Genomic DNA, 14290 nt, shown 5'->3' on the forward strand with positions numbered 1-14290 from the left:
GTTACTTTTCCCAAACTCATCTGTTAAAAATGTGTCGAATTCAAAATTTAACCGAGTCAAAATTTATATATATATATTTAAAACTTGTAAATATGACCATAAAATTATAATCGAACTAGTTCGCTTAACATTAAACCAAATTATGTGATCTTCAAGTTCAGTTCATTGATAAACTAGAATTTAAAATCGTGTTCGTGTTTGTAATTAAAGCCTAATATTTTGCTAGTGAAAAATCGGATTGTTTGTGAGTCGTATCAACTGATTTACAGTTTAATCAATTGACTATAAAAATTCAGATTATAAAATACCTTAAATATTTTCAAAAAACACCTTAAATGTAATTAGTCGAAAAATCAAGCCACCATACTTATAAAAATCTCCGATTTTATCAATTAATCCTGTACAAGGTATATGACCGATTAGATTTCTAAAATTCGATTATTTGCTATATATTAGTTTTGATCGGTGTATTAAAAATAAATTATTCGATATTAAATAGAATTGTAATTAAATTTAGACAACTATCAATTATGTAATATGATAAATATATATTAATTTATAAATTACTAATAAAATAAGTGTTTTGAATTAAAAATAATTAGAATATTAAAAATTTATCCAATTTTTATTCAATATTAATCCGATTTTCCGATTAATTTTAAATCGGTATATTCACCAATCACTTAATTACTGATTTTTATTACATTGAATGCCACATGAAACTGGGCAACTAAAGCAAGAATAAAAGGATCCGTTAAAGAGCGATGAGATATCTCGCGTGATTAAGAGTTTATATTTTATTTTTTCAAATTATAAATTCGATTCTCTCTTATCCCGAAATTTATTAGAACCGATAATCACTTGTAAATGCATTTAAGCTTAAGTAGTAAAAGAAAAGATCTTTCAAAAAAAGAAAAGTGTAAGAACAAAACGATTGACGCACATTAAAATGGGAAAAAAACAAGGGCAGCCCATAAATCATTCAACACCTGTGTTTTGTTTCACAGAGAGCTGGCAACAACCACAAGCACGCGGAACAAGACATATACTGAGAGAGATTGGGAGAGAATGAGCGAGAGAGAGAGAGCGAGAGAGATATAAATAGAAACTTTTGGGCACACACATAGACCTCCCAATTGAAACCCTAAATTGAAACAAAATCCCCCTTTTTTCTCGCTTCACTGTCTGAATTTGATAATTTATATAATATTCCCCAAATTTATTGGCTTTCTTGTCACCTCATGAATCTAATTTGACAACTTCAAGGTATCTTCTTCAATCTTCCCCAAATTTATTTCCAGCTTTTAATTTTATTTATCCCAATTTTATTATAAATTCAATTTGTATAAATTGCTATAATTCCATTAGTTTATGCTGATTATACTTTGTTAAATTGCAATTGAATAATTGAATTAGGTAATAATGTTGATTAATTTTTTTAGGGTTGGTTGATTAGGTGGTTATATTACAATGCCATCGTTTATGCCGGCATCCAAGGCGATAGGGCGGATATTATTTCGAAGAAATGGTGTTAGGCAGGTGGTGAGTTGTAATAAGAATTTTGGGGGACTGGGAAATCGTGTTCAGACACGGTGGTTGAGTAGCATTGGCTGCGTTGATAGATATCCGTTGGTTAGTGATCCAATTGGGTGTGTGAGGAAGGATGATTGTTTCTCGATAGGAGGAATTACGTGTCATGGTTTCGTTCAAAGAAGGGGGTTTCTCGGATGTGGTGATGGGGAGGAGGGGAATGTCTTGGCCAAAGTTTACGAGGAGAGACGGGTTTTAGGGTGAGTTATTTTTGGATTTCTTTTCGCTATGATCATTAATTGAAGTGCTTCTTTTTTATTGAGGCAATTGTTATAACGTCATTGCATGTTGCTCTGAATTTATGTATGTGATGGCATCAGATTTATAGTCTCCCTACGACCTTAGCCGTAAGAATCTTAAATAGAAACATGGCCTCCCCCGCTCCATATGGCCATGGTTCCAGGAAACCTGTTACACGACTGATACACGACGGAGGGCCTACGCCCCCCGTAGGCATAATGCACCTTCGGAATCCGTAAGTTAAAATATCTGCAAACCCCAAATGATAAAAGGTTATTACCGAAAGCTCAATATCCGTAGGCTGTTGGCCTCACAACTCAACCTTATCCTCTGAACTTTACACGTGTCACTCACCAAAGTACCATGTCATATCCTTTCCTTTTCCCTACCTTCCACGTGTCGAAATAGCCTATAACAGTCACTCCCCATTAGAGGACTAGTCATAGAGGATAAAAAGGAAAACCAAAGAAAAAGAAAACAAGGCAACTAAAAAGAAAACTCACACAGACTCCCTACGGACCACACCCTGAAAACATAAACACGCTATCAGTATCTTTTAAGTTTTAAGGTGACATTGTGTTCTAAATCAATAGAAATTATGTCTTATTAGTATATTTCATTATATTCTCCAATATCTTTGGAGTAAAAGCATTTTGGGAGCTGCAAGCAGTTTCAACCAAAAAGACAAGACCTGCTGTATTTGTTGACATTTGAATTTGTCGTAAGATGTTGGGAGTAAGAGCATTTTAAGAGAAGATAATAGCTTATTAGTTTGTGTGTATACATAATTTATAGATGTTGGGAGTAAGAGCATTTTAAGAGAAGATTATAGCTTATTAGTTTGTGTATATACATAATTTATAAATGGACAACAAGTACCTTATAGATTACAATTTTTTGAAAAGCTCTTTACTGTACCCCATATTTTAATGCATCTTAGTAGGCGTGTGTGTGCCCTCTGTATCTTCATCCATTAACGAATGCAATCATAGAATATTAAAAATGCAGGATGACTGTAATTTATAGTTCGTAATACTTCAAGTATGATCGTCTTTTTTAAAAATATTAATAAGAATGTAATTACAATAGCATTTATAGTGTTAGGTGTTCCCCCCCCCCCCATTTCTTTTTGAGGGGGCAGCCCACACCCATGGAGAACCGAGCTGGACGCTTTTAGTGCTAGTCTGTGATGCTCGGACTCTTCAGAAAACCCTGCCGTACCCGTGTACACAGGACACGACACCGACACCAAAACTTGGATCCGAATCCAAGTGACATTTGAAAATTGGACACTTCATCTCAGACATTTGATAGCCTATCTCTAGTATTTTGTTATATTTAAACCTTTAACTTTTGATATTGTACCTAATATAAATTTATATCTATAATATATATTATTTTACCCTTGTTTTTCAAAAGTTTATATATTATTTTATATATAATGATAGGTATTTGTGTATAAAAATTATTATAATATACCAAATATACTATTGCCGTGTCCAAATCCAAGTGTCGGATCCTTATAAAACGTGTCCCCGGGTCTTTGATTTTAGAGTTCAAAGAATCGGACACTCCGATTTGTGTCTGTGTCCGATCCTTCTAAAAGAGTCCGAGCATCATAGGTGCTAGTAGTGTCTTCTTATGCCTATTATCGCCTTTGTTGTAGACAATTGCAAACATCTGTAATTCTCCTTCTCATACAGAGAATTCTAAATGTTAGAACTGGGCATAAATTTGAGTTTCAAGGAATAGCCGAACTCCTTTAGATAAGTTTTATGTACTCGGAAACAAACCCCAAGGGAAATTTTAGGGTTAATGAGCTCACTCAGTTAATTCTTACATACTCTTATGTTTTTTTTAATTTTGTTTACAATTTATATGATTCATGTCCTCTTTGGCTAATTCATTTTCACTTGACCCTTATCGTCTTTTGCAGTTGTTTATCTATAGACTACCTTTGCTTTCTTGTTTTCCCGTGCCTGTCTGCCTGCCTCAATCTAAGGCTGTTGGCACATGCTCTCTTACAATTTTTATTGGACCTCTATTCTATAAATTGAAACAAAATGTGGGTGAACCATAGTCTATAAATATCGGCCATAAAACAATTATGCCAAGATTGGTTTTTGTTTTTGCTGAGAATTGGCTTTTGCCCTCGTTAATATTAAATAATGATGTAATTATTCAGTTTTACTTGTCAGTTTAAATAACAATCTCTTTAACTTTTTCCCCAAGGTATTCTCCAGAGCAATTATTTTCCGTGGTTGCTGCTGTTGACTTTTATTCGGACTTTCTTCCTTGGTGTGAGCGATCAGATATTGTTAAACGTTTCCCTGATGGATCATTTGATGCCGAGCTAGAGATCGGCTTCAAGTTCCTGGTTGAAAGTTATATGTCTCACGTTGAAATGAAAAAGCCAACATATATAAAGGTATTGCATCCATTACTAACACCATGTTTGTAAAAATTTTCTTTTCTATATGCCTATCTTTTCTTGAATAATGTTTCTAACTGGTTCTCATTTAATTGTAATGTCATTTTTATATTATGGAAATCTAAAGTAGGCCTGTAATTACTGTTCTATTAATTTTTATTTATTAACGTCAATTCAATTATTCTTTTTATTAGCAGTAGACACTTATTCACAGACTTAGTCCGAGAATCTTTTAGCAAAAGAATACTTGGTACAAAATATAATGTTAGCATTTTTTTTCTACAATTTCTACAAAGCAACTTGTAGGAAATATTACAGTCCATAGATGATGGAACTACATTGGCTTTTAAAAGTCATTACAACTGAAAAGCTTTATAGGGCATTATTTAGGGATTGTAGTTGGAAATAGGCAAGGTTTGGATGTCCTTTTTGGCTATCATTGAAAGTTGCTCCTTTTTTCTTTGTTCGACTACAGTTCACTGACCATTTGGCATACACATGCTGCAGTTTAATAGTGGAGTCTGCTTTGTATATGATTGTGCCTAATCAGTGCATCCTATGTCCCAAAGTTGACGCTAAACCATAAAAGATGTGCCTTTATGGTCATTTCTTAAAGTTATTGTGTTTGTTTATTGTTATCACGTTCATTGAGTTGTATATCCACTCATGTGTTTTGCTGCAGACTACTTCATCAGAAAGTCGCCTGTTTCATCATTTGATTAACATTTGGGAATTCAATCCGGGTCCAGTCCCAGGAACATGCAGTCTATATTTCTTGGTAGATTTTAAGTTCCAGTCACCATTCTATAGACAGGTGTGTCCTTTACTGGTTGTGTCTCGCTATACATTTAAAGATAAAATTAATGAAGTCTGATTGCCAGATAAAATCAATCAACTGTAGCTCCGCATATTTATGCTCCAGACAGTTTCTTCTATCAGATTTTTTTTAAATAGATAAATCAGTAAACAACCAAACACAAAACAGAATATGTGCTATTTATTTGGGTTTTGTTGGTCAGTTATGTCAAGAACGTATAATCGTCTATATGTTATATGTTGTTCAATTAAGAGGCCTCTACCTGATATTATTCATGTGAATTATCTTCTGAGAGGATTTAATATATGGTGCATACACAGCAATGTGATAATTAAATTTTCATGATTTATGTTTGTATAAACATATGTGTATATTAATCCCCTAAGTTCCTGCAGCTAGTCAGGTCATAAAAGCGTGACACTGATTATGGCCATATAAGCACTCCTGTTATGATGTCGATATCATGGACTTTTTTTTGGTGTTAATTCTGTAGCAGGATTTTGTAATAATTTCTCATGCAGGCTTTGTATTAGAGAGAACATGTGACATTCTTGATTACGAGGATATGATGAATGTCTTCTTTGATTACATGGATATATGATAAATGGTGAAATGGTTTAAACCTGCTTTTGACCATATTTTTTACATTTACTTGATAATAAAAACAGTACTATTGAATACAAGATCCCGATTCCAGTCATTACAATTGAAAGTATTCGCTGTTGCAGCTTATATGAAAACTTCTTGTGCATAAAACTTGAAAACATTCGAGTTGTGCTTTTGGAGCCCTTTGTGCTGGTTCTTCTGTTCTTCCCTAACTAATTGCTTCTCTTTTATGTACTCCAGATGGCAACGATGTTCTTCAAGGAGGTGGCAACTAGACTTGTTGGTTCATTTAATGACCGTTGTCGTTTGATTTATGGACCAGAAGTACCTGTTTCGAAATATAGCACTGAGAAACAAAATGCCTGAGACTCCAATTTTTCTTGTATTTTACTGATTCCATGTAAATTTGAATACGACACGAGTTATAACGCCAACAGATGAAGTTTATATCTACATAAAATCAATTTAGATTTTCGTAAAATCAAATCAAGATGTAAGCGCCAGTATATCACCAGTGAAATAGAGGGTTAAATTTTACTCTTCATACCTCTTTTTCCCCCTTTTCTGGTATATTTCAGCCAGGTTTAAAGTAGTTAAAAATAGAAAAAAAGCCCTCGTCATCTAATCTTTTCATTCTATCGTTAAATGTGATTATCCAAGTACAAATTTTCAATTGATGAAAATATGGAACTTGGTCATCTTTAGCGGCTCTTATAAAACGCATAATTGTTATGTTGCAATGACTTCACGTTCAAATCTGCTTACTGAAAAGTGAGAAAATAATTTTAACATACTTTTTTTTACTAATTAGCCTTATATGTGAGCGAAAATCGAACCTAGAACATGGTACGGAGCACAAGAATAAGATGATTTGGAAGGAGTAGGAATCGAATCTAGAACCTGGTACGAGATACAAGAATAAGATTATTCGGGTGAGCGGGAATCGAATCTAGAACCTGGTACGAGACACAAGATTAAGATGATTCGGGATGAACGAGAATGTAATTCGGGCCGAGCGAGTCGAGTTTCGAACTGGACGTAATTTGAGCGAGCCTAAACCTCTGCCTGAACTCGACTCGTTTAATTTCACGAGTCGAGTCGAGCCGACTCGGGTAATTAAACGAGCCGGAATTTCTGTCCGAACTCGGCCCGTTTAACTAAACGAGCCGAGCCTCCTTAAACGAGTTCGAGCGAGCTCGCCCGACTCAAATTACAGCCCTAACGAGAATCGAACCTAGAACCTGGTACAAGAACAAGAATAAGATGATTGAAGGAATCAATAAAATTCGATCAATATTACGTAGTATATTAGTATAGTTTGTATGGGTCAGTTTTGTGTGCATGTAGTCTCAAAATCCGTGCCATCTTCCAGAAGAAGACAGTTGAAGTAATATACTCCATCTTAATAGTCCATACTTGCAGTCGCAGATCAGATACCAGAAGTTGTTGGTTTGCGTGTACGTCCATCATCTTCCACATTATCATCAGTTGCTCATTACTCACCAATAAAACCACCTTACTCAACTTCCTTAGCTAGCACATTTACTTGCTCATTGTTTTTACACAAGTTGATTGAAGCTAGCTAATAACAAACATCATTAATACCATGGCTAGCAACACCAGTACTTCTACTACTGCTAGTAGTCCGCTAAAGGCCGCAGCGTTGATGGAGCAGATGAAGCTGCACCTTGCCACTGATGCCGGTAAAGCTCTTCTCAAGAAAATTGGCCTCGTTTACCAGCTCAATATCGCTCCCAAGGTCACTGTCTAATTCACTTTTTTTTTCTACTAGCTTTCTCTTATCATTGTTCTTATATTTGTATTTTCGGTTTTTCTGTGGTGTGCCCGTGGGCATACACTAAACGCAAACACTTATAATTTTGGTTTGTTTTGATTGATTTTCACTTCTTAATTGTGGTGGACCCCTGCGTTCACAACAATTACATCAATCAAAATGCTCCAAATTTATGGAATTTAGTGCTTAACATGTGCTCATGAACACACACTAGACAAATCCTTGTATCTTACTCTTTTTTGTGTTGTTAGAAAATTGGATTCAATGAAGAAATATATGTTGTTGATCTCAAGAAAGGAGAGGTTACCAAAGGTAGTTTACTCTCTCTGAAGATTCATTTTATAGGGATTTAAATGGTCTGTTAAATTGAATGTCTGCTCCGTAATTTAAAATCTTAAGGTGTTAGAGAAACGACTGAATGGATCGTATGACATTACCACTTTCCCCTTAGCATAGTGGATCACCAAGAGGGTTTCAATCTAATGAAATTGCTTTGGCTCAATTTTTTTTGATGTGCAACTTCTGTTGTTTCTTTAGTTAAACATAATCAGATTCAGATGGTGTAGTTTCTTTCGAACTCTCAAGTACATTCCTTTGCTCTGTAGCTATTTGCATCTTTATCTATGGATCACAATTCATATACAATAAACGGAACAATCTGTATTCATATTCAGCGTAATGTGTTGTTGCAAACGTCTAGGGCCATATGAGGGCGGCAAGCCTGATGCGGCATTCTCTTTCAAGGACGATGATTTTATCAAAATATCATCCGGGAAAATGAATCCCCAAATTGCTTTCATGAGGTATTTTTCTTTGTTGTTGCAGATGAATCTTCTTATCTGCTACATTACAATTGAACGTTCGGTTACAATTGCATGTTTCCGAAAATTTGATAAATGCAGGGGTGCCATGAAGATCAAGGGCAGTATGAGTGCAGCAAACAAATTCACACCTGACATATTCCCCAAGCCTTCAAAGATGTGAGCTGCATATTCGCGTATGAATTATGAATTTACAGATGTATCAGGTGTTCTTTTTTATCAGACTCCCTGAGTAATAAGATGTAACTGTTTCCTAATACTTTCCCTTCATCCAAGGTTGTTGTTTCATACTGAATTCTTAATGAAGTGTTGTTTTCTGTTTGGCTGAAGGACAAAAATAGACTATTTTCAAACCAAATTAACAAAAATAGCCGAGCCTCGTCGAGTTGGCCAATTTTGGCCGATTAATTACGCATTCACCATTAGGGTAAGCAGAATACGCATTCACCACCAGTGTAATAATAGTGATACGCAATTCCTGGTGTAGTATTCTGTATAATTTACGCAATTCAGATGGGAGTATTCATTGAATACGCAATTGGCATGAGGGTAAGCAATATAAAAAAAAAGAAATACGCAAATGCACATCATACAAAATAATTGAGTATGCTTTACATGGAAGAGTAATTGGACACAGTACCCGATGATGCAGCAAAAACAGTGATATGACTTTTATTTTAATATAAAACAGCACATAAGGAGAATAATACATGCTGCATAATATTAAATATATAATTGGTAGAATACGCATTTATAGATGGCAGATCCAAACGGTCATAGTTGGCCAAAATATGCAAACCTGCTATTTCAGTGCAACTTCTTAGAAAACCGGTTAAATTTGTCATTTTTTTTCTGTTTTTTGAGCAAATCTCAAATCATTTGACTTGCAGCAATTCTTCTATATTGTTGCATTGCATTAGACTGAAGTATTTGACTGGTTACTTAACATGGTATCAAAGCTTGGTTTAGGAAGGGACTCAGGTTCGAGCCCTCCCACCCCCATTTGTTTAATTTAAATATTTGTTATTGGTATTGATATGGGTCTTGGTATTGTTTATATCTGTTGTTGTCAATTGTAAGAAAAATATCGAGGAAGAGTGTTGAAGAGTGTAAGATCATGTTGGAGCCTTACTCTACCATCTTAAGGTTTTAGATGAGCTGAGTATTCAACAGTATTAGTTTTGTAAAATTCTTTTAAAATGTCTTAGTTTTGTGCACATGAAGCCAATGTTACTGCCAACTGCCAGTGTTTTGAACTGTAATGTTCATGATTTAGTTTAGTTTCATTCTAGACTTGCACAAGAACCTGAATTCAAGTACTTGAGCTGAAATCGAGTCCAAACTATGATAGTATATCAAAAAATAAGAACTCTTTTGAGGACGATTCTTGGTATAGGGTGGTGTAAGGGTAGCCCAGAACATTGCTGCTCTAGTATCATGACAAAAATTACTGATTTCCCGGTTGAGCCGGACTTTCAGACTGGATTAACCTGGCTCAGCCACTAATTGCAGCATTCAAAATATTACTGTTAAGAATTGACAATAAACTTCAGTATTTGTTTATCTACTAATCCAAAATTAACCAAAAAAGTGACCAAATCCATTCCACCACAAAAATAACCAATGCATTTGTAATATACATTATCAAACCATGAATGTTAGCAAAAACTACTAAGTTTCTTTTTCCTCAGTAACTACTCTAAACTTAAAACATTCTGCACTGACGCCCTCTACCGAAAACACAGGAATCTTAAGAAAAACATTAGCTATGGCCTATTTATGTACATACCTTTCTAGTATCAGCCGAGTACAGAGGCTGCTAAAAATAAAGGGGACACCGCGTTAACTCCATGTTTAGGCAAAAGGTTATTTTACTTTAGAACGGGATTTCTTTTTGCCCAAGAACATGAATAAACGCGGGAATAATTTCTTTTTCTTCTTTCTAGGAGATGCTGAATCAGTTTCAGTGTTGCTCGACTCAGATGCTTTGGGGCTCGGTCCAACAGCATCTGTCTCATTTATATTCTTTGATATTTTGTCGTTAAAGGTTACTCTTGGACTCCTGTTTTCGTTTTCTGATCTGTTAGATTTTTGTTCTTCGTGATTCGCCCTCCACTTTGTCAAATCCTGTTCTACACTTAACTTCCTTTCACTGGCCTTTTCAGCCCTCTGTCTTGCTTTTCTCAGTGCTTCCTTCTTAGTGGCCAACTCGGAAGAAATTTCCTCTAACTTGATCAAAATTCTCGACTGAGATTGGTTTGCTGCCTTGGTATGTAAGAGAGACTCGGCCACTCTCATGTTTGCTTGTACTTCTGCTTCATGGCCCTGCTTTTTAAGCTTGTAGTACTCTTCTGAAGATATTGCAATGACACTTGGCGAATCCTCACTGTCAGGAGTTTGAGCCGTTTCAGTCTCTTCTAGAGCGTTAATTGTTGCTAAAGCCAGATTCTCTGCTGCCTTTGCAGCCTCCATCTCTTTTTTAGCTGCAACATATTTACCCTCAGAGGTACTTGCTCTTGACTTGACTTGATCTACTTCCTCGGTTGCTTTCTGGAGCTCTTCGTGAGCAGCTTTAGCAAGTGATTTTGCTTCATCTGCCTCTTCAGACGCTTTCTGTAATTTCTCAGTTATCTCAACCACCTCCTCTCTCACTTTTCTCTCATTCGCCTGAACAAGAGAAATCTCTTCCATTGTCCTGTTAACCTCAGCTTCGGTAGAAGCAACTGTAACTGATAATCTCTCTTGTCTCTGCCTAATGGTTTCCAATGCCGACTTTTCACTTTCTAACTGGGATTTTAATGGCGTGGAAGCTTCTTTCAATAGATTTAATTCATATTTTGCTTTCTCAGTGTCGAGCTTCACTTCTTCAAATTTCTTTTTGGCTGAAGCAATTGCTGCGTCCGCCTCTGCATTGGCGGTATGTACGGACTCCAAGGATGTTTTGGCTGTCCTCAGCTCGATAGTCAAGTTCTCAACTGTCTTCTCAACTTCCTTTGAAGCTGAAACAGTCTTCTCGGCTTTCTTTACAGCTGTATCTCTATCATTTATCATTGAAGCATGATCCTTACGCACTTTATTCAACTCATCTTTTAGAGATTGCAAGTCTGATTCAGCCGCTAAAGTCCTTCCTTTGGCGACCTTAAACTGTGCCTTGGCTGCAGCATTAGCCTCGTGACCGATCCCTTTCTCCAACTCTTCTACCCTACGTTTGGCAACCTCGTAGTCCTGTTTTGCTTGATGCTCTTCCTTTTGTGCTTTCTCTAGGTTGAATTTATGTTCTTCTATAAGCTTCGTAATTCTATTTAGGTCCTTCAATATCAGATTCTTCGATTCTTCAGCTGTTTCCCACTGTTTCTTGAGAACAGGTAAGTCCTCATGCACTCTCTCAAGACTTTGTTGTCTCTGTTCGGATCAAGCAGAGAAAGTTGTAAGACAGATAAGCTAAGAAACCAAATATTTCAAAATTCAAAATTTTAGAAAACACATCATTAAATGAAGCAAAGAAAAGTTAGATCATCAGTAGAAAAGACTTGTATGAGGAAAGAATAATGCAAATGAAGTACCTCCTTCAGTAACCGATTCTTCGAATCTGTCTCCGACTGTCTCTTGAGAACAGGTTTTCCCTCCTGTGCTTTCTCAAGATTTTTAAATCTCTGTAGGGACCAAGTAGAGAGTGTTGTGTTACTAACATATAAGTTAAGAAAGCAGATTATATAGAAAAATTATTTGCTCTATTAAGATATAGATGGATAAAAACTCGTATTCAGACGAGTCAAGAGAATTATGCAAATGAACTACCTCAATAAATGAGGGACTCCTTGATTCTTCAGGCATTTCCAATGGTCTTTTGAGAACAGGTAATTTCTCCGGCACTTTCTCGGAGTCTTGAAAACTTTTTCGTCTCTGTATGGACCAAGTAGAGAGTGTTGCATTAGTAACAGATAAGTTAAGAGAGCAAATTATTCAAAACAATCAAAATTACGGAAGTAACATTTATCATATGAAGGAAAAGAACTAGGGCTGTAATTCGGGCCGAGCGAGCCGAGTTTCGAGCCAAGCGTAATTCGAGCCGAAGTTAATCGAGTCGAGCCAAGCCGGCTCGTTTAACTAATCGAGCCTAAACCTCCGCTCGAACTCGACTCATTTAATTTCACGAGTCGAGTCGAGCCGGCTCGTTTAGCCAAACGAGCCGGTTTTAACGAGCCGGGCGAGCCGGCTCGTTTAATTTTCCCTATCGAGAGATAAATGGATCGAGAAAATGAACTTAATCTTTGGAAGATAGTTAGTCACACATATATCACCAGATGAAAAATTGTATTCAAACTAAGTCGAAAGAATCATGCAAATGAACTACCTCACTAAATGACCGACTCCTCGATTCTTCAACTCTTTCTGACGGTTTATTGAGAACAGGTGCCTCCTCCGGCACTTTCTGAGGTTCTTGGAAACTTTTTCGTCTCTGTAAGGACCAAGTAGAGAATGTTGTATTGGTAACAAATAAGTTAGGAAAGAAAATTATAAGAAAATTCAAATTTTCAAAGATACACATTATCATATGAAGGAAAAGAATTATTAGAAGTTCCCTATCAAGACAAAGGTCAATGAAATTTATCTTTAAAAGATAATCAATTGTGCACAGATCAGTAGATAAAAACTTGTATTCGGACCGAGCTGAAAGAATCATGCAAATGAAGTACCTCAATAAATGCCCGACTCCTCGATTCTTCAGGTGTTTTTGGTGTTTCCGGTGTTTCTGTTTCTTGAAAACTTTTTCTTCTCTGCATGGACCAAGTAGACAGTGTTGTGTCACTTGCAGATAAGTGAAGAAATCAGATATTTTAAGAATTCAACTTTTTGAAAGTCACATTATCATATGAAGGAAAAGGATTGTTAGATAGATTAATTTTTTAATGAATTTTTAATCTGTGGAAAATTTTCAGTTGTGAATATCAGTAGATAAAGATTCAGACTGCGTTGAAAGAATTATGCAATGAATTACCTCCTTAAAGGACTAGCTAAACTCGATCGCAGTTTTATACAGTTTAACATAAAATGATTGGAAAAGCAGTTTAAGTTACACATTAGAGGAGATTAGAAAGCATTGTACCTCCATTGAATGGACTCTGTTGGTTTTCCAGTTTGTAGCTCCACCAAACCTGGCTGCAGCATCTCTGACAGATCCAATTGGCGAGCCAAACATGGACACGGCATCTTTTACAGATGCTATTGGAGAGCCTGTGTCGACCACAGATGCATTTGATGCCCGAGAACCTTGCCTAACCTTCCCGCGTTCAGGTCCATTGGAAGTACCTTGCCTAACCTTAATCTGACTTAAGCTACTAGAAGGACCTTCCCCTTGGTCTAATTTTGAATTATCCATGATTGATGCCTCATTCTAGTTCCGCTTCTCCATTATATTACGGTCTTGAAACTTCTGGAGATTTATGATGGTGCAGAAGAAAATCCTGGAGGCCTATTACCTCTACCTTTCATGAATCACTCAAGACATTACATAAATGAAAAAAAAGGAATATAAAATCAACAGAATTATTACTTAAAGAAGCAGGATATATACCAGAAAATGAAAATAAACCTCGGAGATATTGCCTGGCTTCAGCTGAAAACGAGCACATAAACTGCATTATCAAATACTCTGTGTTTTAGAAATCAACAGCAGAAATGCAGGGAATACTAAAACGAAAGAAAGAAAAAAGAAAGGTTTGTCATTAGCAGTAGTCCTTAAATGTAGCATTGCAATTCACAAGGTGGAGATTCACTGCCCAAAATAGAAAATACAACTGAAAATATATTACCTACAAAAAATAAGAAGGTACTTATTTTCATATCAATGCCTCGTCGAATTAAAATTGTAGTTGAAATTGCATTTATAACATTGAATTAATATCATGTTCCAACAAAGAAGAACATACCAAATCCCAAATAAGAAAAATAAGCTGCCCTGTATTAATTGTCATCCATATTCCATAGTG

At 35.9% G+C, this 14290-nt stretch overlaps 3 protein-coding genes across 6 annotated transcripts; 2 read left to right on the forward strand and 1 right to left on the reverse strand.

Moving 5' to 3' along the window:
* The first annotated feature begins 968 nt into the window (after window positions 1-968).
* LOC141711431 (uncharacterized) lies at window positions 969-6228 on the forward strand. 3 transcript variants are annotated; one of them, XM_074513867.1, is made up of 5 exons: window positions 973-1266; window positions 1443-1790; window positions 4063-4258; window positions 4944-5075; window positions 5925-6228. In XM_074513867.1, the coding sequence occupies exons 2-5, from the start codon at window positions 1471-1473 to the stop codon at window positions 6048-6050; spliced, it is 774 nt and encodes a 257-aa protein (XP_074369968.1). In that variant the 5' UTR covers window positions 973-1266; window positions 1443-1470; the 3' UTR covers window positions 6051-6228. The 3 variants fall into 3 exon arrangements, with proteins under 3 accessions (XP_074369970.1, XP_074369968.1, XP_074369969.1); XM_074513868.1 differs by having other exon boundaries at window positions 1457-1790; XM_074513869.1 differs by lacking the exon at window positions 4944-5075 and having other exon boundaries at window positions 969-1266.
* A 786-nt stretch (window positions 6229-7014) lies between these two features.
* On the forward strand, window positions 7015-8629 carry LOC141710523 (sterol carrier protein 2-like). Its single transcript, XM_074513088.1, has 4 exons — window positions 7015-7443; window positions 7731-7791; window positions 8180-8282; window positions 8382-8629. The coding sequence occupies exons 1-4, from the start codon at window positions 7291-7293 to the stop codon at window positions 8461-8463; spliced, it is 399 nt and encodes a 132-aa protein (XP_074369189.1). The 5' UTR covers window positions 7015-7290; the 3' UTR covers window positions 8464-8629.
* Window positions 8630-9917: 1288 nt separating this feature from the next.
* On the reverse strand, window positions 9918-14085 carry LOC141711432 (protein WEAK CHLOROPLAST MOVEMENT UNDER BLUE LIGHT 1-like). Of its 2 annotated transcripts, none has more exons than XM_074513870.1 (7): window positions 13876-14085; window positions 13408-13782; window positions 12998-13078; window positions 12655-12759; window positions 12099-12203; window positions 11864-11953; window positions 9918-11702 (listed from the first exon to the last, which is right to left on the reverse strand). In XM_074513870.1, the coding sequence occupies exons 2-7, from the start codon at window positions 13678-13680 to the stop codon at window positions 10167-10169; spliced, it is 2190 nt and encodes a 729-aa protein (XP_074369971.1). In that variant the 5' UTR covers window positions 13681-13782; window positions 13876-14085; the 3' UTR covers window positions 9918-10166. The 2 variants fall into 2 exon arrangements, with proteins under 2 accessions (XP_074369971.1, XP_074369972.1); XM_074513871.1 differs by having other exon boundaries at window positions 13408-13786.
* Window positions 14086-14290: the final 205 nt, after the last annotated feature.

This window comes from Apium graveolens, chromosome 3 (assembly GCF_009905375.1).
Source record: "Apium graveolens cultivar Ventura chromosome 3, ASM990537v1, whole genome shotgun sequence".
In the NCBI taxonomy this organism is placed as follows: Eukaryota; Viridiplantae; Streptophyta; class Magnoliopsida; order Apiales; family Apiaceae; genus Apium; species Apium graveolens.

Bases quoted from the DNA above. Each gene is read 5' to 3' on its own strand.
- LOC141711431 (XM_074513867.1), top strand. From the start codon at position 1,471: ATGCCATCGTTTATGCCGGCATCCAAGGCGATAGGGCGGATATTATTT. The intron at 4,259-4,943 runs GTATTGCATCCA...GTTTTGCTGCAG, and splicing joins AAAAGCCAACATATATAAAG to ACTACTTCATCAGAAAGTCG. The intron at 5,076-5,924 runs GTGTGTCCTTTA...TATGTACTCCAG, and splicing joins AGTCACCATTCTATAGACAG to ATGGCAACGATGTTCTTCAA.
- LOC141710523 (XM_074513088.1), top strand. From the start codon at position 7,291: ATGGCTAGCAACACCAGTACTTCTACTACTGCTAGTAGTCCGCTAAAG. The intron at 7,792-8,179 runs GTAGTTTACTCT...GCAAACGTCTAG, and splicing joins GAAAGGAGAGGTTACCAAAG to GGCCATATGAGGGCGGCAAG. The intron at 8,283-8,381 runs GTATTTTTCTTT...TGATAAATGCAG, and splicing joins CCCCAAATTGCTTTCATGAG to GGGTGCCATGAAGATCAAGG.
- LOC141711432 (XM_074513870.1), bottom strand. From the start codon at position 13,680: ATGGATAATTCAAAATTAGACCAAGGGGAAGGTCCTTCTAGTAGCTTA. The intron at 12,204-12,654 runs GTAGTTCATTTG...TGGTCCATACAG, and splicing joins GGAGTCGGTCATTTAGTGAG to AGACGAAAAAGTTTTCAAGA. The intron at 11,954-12,098 runs GTAGTTCATTTG...TGGTCCCTACAG, and splicing joins GGAGTCCCTCATTTATTGAG to AGATTTAAAAATCTTGAGAA.